Source organism: Mizuhopecten yessoensis, unplaced genomic scaffold, assembly GCF_002113885.1.
Source record: "Mizuhopecten yessoensis strain PY_sf001 unplaced genomic scaffold, ASM211388v2 scaffold6029, whole genome shotgun sequence".
Taxonomy (NCBI): domain Eukaryota; kingdom Metazoa; phylum Mollusca; class Bivalvia; order Pectinida; family Pectinidae; genus Mizuhopecten; species Mizuhopecten yessoensis.
The window spans coordinates 62,098-71,247 of NW_018406344.1; the positions used below are offsets into that span (position 1 = coordinate 62,098).

The window sequence follows — 9,150 nt, forward strand, 5'->3', positions numbered from 1 at the left end:
ATAGTAATACAGTACACTGATAAACTATAATAGTAACACAGTCCACTGATAAACTATAATAGTAACACAGTCCACTGATATACTATAATAGTGACACAGAAACCAGATATACTATAATAGTAACACAGTCCACTGATATACTATAATAGTAACATAGTCCACTGATATACTTTAATAGTAACATAGTCCACTGATATACTTTAATAGTAATACAGTCCACTGGTATATTATAATAGTAACATAGTACAATGATATACTATAATAGTAACACAGTCCACTGATATATTATAATAGTAACATAGTACACTGGTATACTATAATAGTAACACAGTCCACTGATATACTATAAAATTAACACAGTCCACTGATATACTATAATAGTAACACAGTCCACTGGTATACTATAATAGTGACACAGAAAACAGATATACTATAATAGTAACACAGTCCACTGATATACTATAATAGTATCATAGTACACTGGTATACTATTATAGTAACACAGTCCACTGATATACTATAATAGTAACACAGTCCACTGATATATTATAATAGTAACACAGAACACTGATATAATATAATAGTAACACAGTCCACAGATATACTTTAATAGTAACACAGTCCACTGATATACTATAATAGTAACACAGTCCATTGATATACTATAATAACAAAATCAACTGGTATAGTATAATAGTAACATAGTACACTGATATACTATAATAGTAACACAGTACACTGATATACTATAATAGTAACACAGAACACTGATATACTTTAATAGTAGCACAGTCCACAGATTTATTATAATAGAAACACAGTCCACTGATATAATATAAAAGTAACACAGTCCAATGTGATACTTTAATAGTAACACAGTCCACAGATATACTATAATAGTAACACAGTCTACAGATATATTATAAAAGAAACACAGTCCACAGATATACTATAATAGTAACACAGTCCACTGGTATACTAAATTAGTAACATAGTACACTGGTATACTATAATAGTAACATAGTACACTGGTATACTATAATAGTAACACAGTCCACTGGTATAGTATAAAAGTAACATAGTACAGTGATATACTATAATAGTAACATAGTACAATGGTATACTATAATAGTAACACAGTCCACTGGTATAGTATAAAAGTAACATAGTACACTGATATACTATAATAGTAACATAGTACACTGGTATACTATAATAGTAATACAGTCCACTGGTAGAGTACAATAGTAACATAGTACAATGGTATACTATATAAGTAACACAGTCCACTGATATAGTACAATAGTAACATAGTACACTGGTTTACTATAAAAGTAATACAGTCCACTGGTATAGTATATAAGTAACATAGTACACTGTTTTACTATAATAGTAATACAGTCAACTGGTAGAGTATAATAGTAACATACTACACGGGTATAGTATAATAGGGGGGGGTTACACTGATATACTATAATAATAACACAGTCCACTGGCATATTATAATAGTAACATAGTACACTGGTATACTATAATAGTAACACAGTCCACTGGTAGAGTATAATAGTAACATAGTACAATGGTAAACTATTATAGTAATACAGTCCACTGGTAAAGTATAATAGTAACATAGTACTCTGATATACTATGATAGTAACATAGTACACTGGTATAGTATAATAGTAATACAGTCCACTGGTATACTATAATAGTAACATAGTCCACCTTTTATTCTATGATAATAACATAGTACACTGGTATAGTACAATAGTAACATAGTACACTGGTATACTATAATAGTAACACAGTCCACTGATATATTATAATAGTAACATAGTACAATGATATACTATAATAGTAACACAGTCCACTGGTATAGTATAAAAGTAACATAGTACACTGATATACTATAATAGTAACATAGTACAATGATATACTATAATAGTAACATAGTCCACTGGAATACTATAATAGTAACACAGTCCACTGATATAGTATAATAGTAACATAGTACACTGATATACTATAATAATAACACAGTCCACTGATATAGCATAATAGTAACATAGTACACTGATATACTATAATAATAACACAGTCCACTGGTATAGTATAATAGTAACAAAGTACAATGGTATACTATAATAATAACACAGTCCACTGATATACTATAATAGTAACATAGTCCACTGGTATAGTACAATAGTAACATAGTACAATGGTATACTATCATAGTAATACAGTCCACTGGTATAGCATAATAGTAACATAGCACAATGGTATACTATAATAGTAACACAGTCCACTGATATACTATAATAGTAACATAGTACACTGGTATACTATCATAGTAATACAGTCCACTGGTATAGTATAATAGTAACATAGCACAATGGTATACTATAATAGTAACACAGTCCACTGATATACTATAATAGTCACATAGTACACTGGTTTGCTATAATAGTAACACAGTCCACTGATAAAGTATAATAGTAACATAGTACAATGGTATACTATAATAGTTACACATTCCACTGGTATAGTATAATAGTAACATAGTACAATGGTATACTACAATAGTTACACATTCCACTGGTATAGTATAATAGTAACATAGTACACTGGTATACTATAATAGTAACACAGTCCACTGGTATATTATAATAGTAACATAGTACAATGATATACTATAATAGTAACATAGTACAATGATATACTATAATAGTAATACAGTCCACTGGTATAGTATAATAGTAACAGAGTACAATGTGATACTTTAATAGTAACATAGTACAATGGTATACTATAATGGTAATACAGTCCACTGGTAAAGTATAATAGTAACATAGTACAATGGTATACTATAATAGTATTACAGTCCACTGGTAAAGTATAATAGTAACATAGTACAATGGTATACTATAATAGTAACACAGTCCACTGGTATAGTATAATAGTAACATGGTACAATGGTATACTATAATAGTAACACAGTCCACTGGTATAGATAGTATAATAGTAACACAGTCCACTGGTATACTATAATAATAACATAGTCCACTGGAATAGTATAACAGTAACATAGCACACTGGTATACTATAATAGTAACATAGCACACTGGTATACTATAATAGTAACAAAGTGCACTGTTAGCCTAATGATACTACTAACATTAACTGGTATACTAATAATAAAGGGGTATATTAATAGTATGCTACCCTTACTCTCTGAAGTGAAAAAATGTTAACATACCTACAAGGATTCTTACTTTGTGAACTGGTAAACATGCAATCATTAATGAACTCCACACGTTTAATACAATACATTAACAAACTCGCAAAACATGTAACACTTAACGAACTTGTTAAACATCCAAATCCTGCTATAGTGTATTGTGTTATTTTCAACATCAATGAGTTTCCTGTATTAACTGACCGACAATTACTAAGTCATACTGTTTTTTATACTATTTTCCGTAGTTTAAACATTTATTCTGCATGCATTTTCTGCCATTTATAAGCCGAGTGTATATTTCCTCATTAATCTTATACTAATTTTCTATATAATTAAATGCTGCCTTTCACCATATCCAGCATCCTTCAGTGAAATATTATCTAATAAGTGTTAATAATAGTCTATTTATATCCTACACATTTCATCCTTCATATTTACACGTATATTGTTTATATCCTACATATATATATTAAATATACATATTTATAATGTCTTTTTACCTAACATATTTTTATTGTTAATTTATCCTTTATTTTATTGATAAAGCGGTATATAAGAACCTCGAATTATTATTATCCTATATATTTATGTTATTTATTTACCCTACGTATACATATCATAATTATATACATGTTTATATTTGTTTATGTTATTTACTAATCCTACGTATACATATCTTAATTAATATACATGTTTATATTTTTTTTATGTTGTTTATATAAACATTTATTTACCATAAATACTATAATGTATATTGTTTATCCTTCATATTTATATTGTTAATTTAACATGCATATTTCTTATTATTTAAAATGCAGCACATACTATACTTTATTGTTAAATTGTTTATAAAAAAATCTTACGCGTTTGTTTTATAAATGTTATAATACACAAGGTATTATTTTATAAAGTTCTACTGAATTTTTTCCACCCATTGCAATACTATATAATAATGTCCCTCTTAATTGAAGACTTCTATAATTAATATGTAGTTCTCATACAACACTACTTAATGAATTCCTGTTGGTATAGTTGGTATACAATGTAATACTACTTAAAGGAGTTTCATACGCATTGGGTCGCAAATATAATACTACATAACGAACCCCTATATAATAGCTTCCAAACAATGTAACACTACCTTACAAGTCCTATACATGAGTAACTCTCACACAATGTAACACTACCTTACAAGTCCTATACATGAGTAACTCTCACACAATGTAACACTACCTTACAAGTCCTATACATGAGTAACTCTCACACAATGTAACACTACCTTACAAGTCCTATACATGAGTAACTCTCACACAATGTAACACTACCTTACAAGTCCTATACATGAGTAACTCTCACACAATGTAACACTACCTTACAAGTCCTATACATGAGTAACTCTCACACAATGTAACACTACCTTACAAGTCCTATACATGAGTAACTCTCACACAATGTAACACTACCTTACAAGTCCTATACATGAGTAACTCTCACACAATGTAACACTACCTTACAAGTCCTATACATGAGTAACTCTCACACAATGTAATACTACCTGAAGTCTGCATTTATAGTTTTCATATAATATTATTAACATTTTAAATACAATGTAATACACAATGTAATCCAACCCTGTAACGTAACTCAGATGTTAATCATGGTTATTAAGTTCAACACATCTAATGATTAGTGTAGTGAAAACGAAAGTAGAAGTGTCTGTTAGTAGAGGTTACAACACGAACGAGTCGGACAACAGTGAAGGATAAGACATGCACTGACTCCCTAGGGAGCCCCCCGGAGCAGGTTCATCTCTCAACCAATAACATAGAAAGTGATAAAAAGAACGTACCATTTCCATCGTCTAAAAAGATTTCCACTGTAGATAGAAATAGCAAACATAATGGTTATAGCATAATCAGTGTGGGAAAGTGTCGCGTACACATATTATCTACATCTTTATATAGGCTGTACATATTAACATATAGGCTATTCAATACAGAAATGGATACCAATCCATTTATTATAACATAGAAAACCTTTTTTACTTAAGAGTATTTAGTAACATATACATACAATGAATCAGTTATTTGCAAGCAAGTTATTAATTTGTGTAGCAGTTATTCAAAGGAATAACACAAAACATGCTTTACTTCAACGAACATACATGACCAGAAGTAAAATATGTGTAAACTACAAATTTGATTAGCGATTCTATTTTATAAACATTTGTAAAACACTATTTTATTTAACATAAATTAATTGCTAATACACACACTTTTATTATACACGGTGACATAAAACCAGGGCGAACATTAAATTACATGTTTTCATTACGTTTTTCCTGTAAATGTGTTGGACACTGTGAGTAGTATCTACTGTGTTCAGTAAAAGACAGAGATAAATGCGGATGTTTGTCGACGTTCAGTATAGTGTGTATTACTGTGTAATGAAAACGTGTACGATGAATGAACCCTCGTCAACATGTCAGGATCGTTCATCCATGTTATGACTTGATCATTTTGTGATGGGCGGAGCCATGTGTGTTTGAGCTCCGCCCACCGCGCAAACACAGCTCCGCCTATGGTAACGCCCATGTGTCCTGCCACATCAGGCTCGCTGCAATACAACTACAACTGTCAGTAGACTGCGGCCTTGGGTAACTTAACAGTTTATCTATAGCAAATAAAGAATTTCGATTTTTAATCTGTACTTAAGTATCAAAAAGAAAATAGTTGTGTATAATAATATTATCAAACTGGGCTTTGCTACACCAATGCATTTCAATATAAATACACTAGGTGTTCACATTCGAAATTGCTAAAACAACTATTAGATGTGTTAGAGACATCGAAGTAAAATTTTAAACTAAGCAGATTAATAAAGGAAATAAACCGGATATACATAAACATTTTTTTTATCTTTATACTATTTAATATTACTTTTAAAGTAGAAGGCCAATTCCATAACCATCAAATTGTGATTTGTTTATATCAATAAATACATTGACATTTTTAGCATATCATGTGTTCGAATACAATTCCTTGTATAAAGTGGGAATTGTTATTTATTATCCGTTTATTACTACTATAATAGACCTCGGGGAGGAAGCTTCTGTCATCAGGTAACCGGACAGAGAGGTTGATGCCTGTCCCATCAGCGAAAAACAACCCATAAATATGAGACAAACAAACAGCCACATTGATTGGTGATCGCTAACAATTTTCTTGAAACACCGATATGGTGCATTATTGATAGAAGTGATACGATAGAACAGACTTTAGCCCATAAATATTGATGATAGAATCGGGTTTGTGGAGCGGCTAATATTGCACATAGGGGCCAGTCACGCGAGGGGTCGGGCAGGGAGGGGTTGGGACTGTCACTTATGTACCGGATGTCACTTCCGACACTAGCCACAAATCTTAGGTTGTGGTAAAGGGTCACACGTGATATTTGAAAATATATATTTTTTTAAATATCGCCTTTGAATATACCGTCCTAAAACGCTCATTTATATATTCTGTAAATAATAACTGCGAGATAAAAATTCACACAAACCTCATGTTTGGGAGCTCTATCTTAAATGAAATCGTTTGAATAAATGTTGTAGTATCGACTGATTTTCTCATTCAAAGTTTTTCCAAATATTTGCATCATGAGGTATAAAATTAATTTTAATTGAGTTCATATATCCATGACACACTTAATGCCCTGAGTATTCAAATCCAAATGTAATAAATATAATTCTATAATCTAATAATAGAGTAAAATGTATCAAATGTATTGTTTAATGCGAAATATGTTTCATGTGTGTTAACATATTTTGTTAAACCAGTTTCGAGTCTAAGATAGACATCACATTTTGCACTAATTAATCTTACGAATGTGATTCGCTGAGTAAGTTTTCACGGTACGTTTCTCGATTTTACACATGTTCAGTGATCGTAGAGACCTTGTTCCACAGGAAGGTGTCGGAATGTGTCTCTAACAGGTGCTAGTTTTCACGGGAGCGAGTGAACATCACTTATAGTTCCAGCCGAACGCGCCCGAGTGTGTACTACATATACACAGACTGGGGCGTGTTCCACTGCCACACTCTATCAACGTGTAAATAATCTCTTTTTTTTTAACTAATCTACACGCCACGGTCCAGTCAATGGTGACGTCACTAACGCTGTATGAAGGCAGTACACACCGATTCATGATATCCCGTGTACCCCTGATACACAACATCCCGTGTCTGGACAGATAAATGATCCGGATCGAATTAGTTTTTAATAATATGTACACACATGCCAAATGTTTGTCTAATTTTATCAGTTCATTCGTCAAACTGTTCAAGCGAGAACAAAATGAAAAAAGACGACGTCATTAGCATTCATAACAAGTGTTTCACTGCCTGTGGGCAATTTGTTTACGCAATGCTCCACTACCGGGCGCAATATATCACAGCCAGAGTGACATTATTAACATTGACGATAGTTTTGAAATACATTCCGAAACTGCGGTTATCATTTAAGAAATAAGCGTCTTTTTGACATAGCTGCATCAATCACAATCGGCTTCATTAAGACAAATTCATGCTTTTCTAACATGAACGTACATCAAATTAAACATTCAAATTAAAAGACATGTTATATTTTAAATGCTATCTAGGCTTTAAACATATTCTAATACCGTTTTAAAAATGATATTTTTTATTTTTCAAAGTTCAGCATGTTTTAATGATTTTTTTGTCAAAGGTTTATATCTATTTTCTATATCAGCTTTAGGACCTGATCATGATTCCATTAGTAGTCGGTAGCTGTATATATGTTAATTATATAGGGATATTTACCTGTCGCGGTAAAAGGTCGCCCACAAAAACACACCTACACGATCGAATTGTATACTGTTTGTATAGAGATGCAAAGTAAACGCCTAGACGTATACAATCAATGTTGTTTTTTCCTAGCCAAGGGGTAAGTATATATTTATATTAGGTCCATAACATCAATATTTTATACTTAATTGAAAATACCTAGATGAGTAAACAAAATTGAAGACATTTACATTACAATATTTAGAGCATACCTTTACAAAAAAAACTGTGATTTACAAGAAATAAATTTTCGAAATGGGTCCTGTTGACGGGTAGGTAAGAACGGTGTAGATAGATCAGGTGATATTACTGGACAAGTGTCTCCCGGGAGAGGTGAAAGGCTTTTATGTTCATTACTGTCGTACAAGTATTGGTGAAATTCCCATAACCAGCCTTTCATCTTTAGGTTACCTATTAACTCTACCCAGGCAGCATGACTACATGAAATGGAACCAGTTTCGTTTTCCCTATACACAAGTTAGACATAAATAGGTTTTCTATGGAGGCACTTAAAAATTGATGGCCGTGTACCCGGGATGAAAGTGGAAATAGTTTTCAAACAACAACCATCCACCCGATTCGGAATTATCAAATTGTTAAAGTTGAGTATCAAAGGACCCGCTCGTTGAATTATGAATACCTGCGATAGTCCCCAATCTCTGTACATATCTCTCCATCGATATAATTAGCTTCCTAAAGATGGTGAAAAACTGACAGTACCACGTAAGTACACTAACATCACAGGTGGGAAAGGTGACAACATCAACATCCCAGGTAACGTCACAGATAAAGGAGTCGACAGGGACACTGGGGAAAGGTGTCAACGTCACAGGTAACGTCACAGATACAGGAGTCGACAGGGACACTGGGGGAAGGTGTCAACATCACAGGTAACGTCACAGATACAGGAGTCGACAGGGACACTGGGGAAAGGTGTCAACATCACAGGTAACGTCACAGATAAAGGAGTCGACAGGGACACTGGGGAAAGGTGTCAACATCACAGGTAACGTCAAAGATACAGGAGTCGATAGGGACACTGGGGAAAGGT

General features: G+C 32.3%; 1 protein-coding gene and 1 long non-coding RNA gene across 4 annotated transcripts in view; one reads left to right on the top strand and one right to left on the bottom strand.

Moving 5' to 3' along the window:
* Nucleotides 1-9,150, bottom strand: part of LOC110451450 (paired box protein Pax-5-like) — an 83,262-nt gene that overhangs the window by 43,967 nt on the left and 30,145 nt on the right. For 2 of the 3 annotated variants that reach the window (XM_021499470.1, XM_021499471.1), the window contains exon 3: nt 5,088-5,114. The exons of the other annotated variant lie outside the window; for it this stretch is intronic. In XM_021499470.1, the coding sequence (XP_021355145.1) occupies nt 5,088-5,114 (27 nt within the window). The remainder of the gene's footprint in view (nt 1-5,087; nt 5,115-9,150) is intronic. 3 annotated transcript variants of the gene reach the window in all.
* LOC110451451 overlaps nt 8,896-9,150 on the top strand; it is a 4,682-nt gene continuing 4,427 nt past the window's right edge. Inside the window, exon 1 of the long non-coding RNA XR_002463076.1 lies at nt 8,896-9,148. This is a non-coding gene — a long non-coding RNA (uncharacterized LOC110451451). The remainder of the gene's footprint in view (nt 9,149-9,150) is intronic.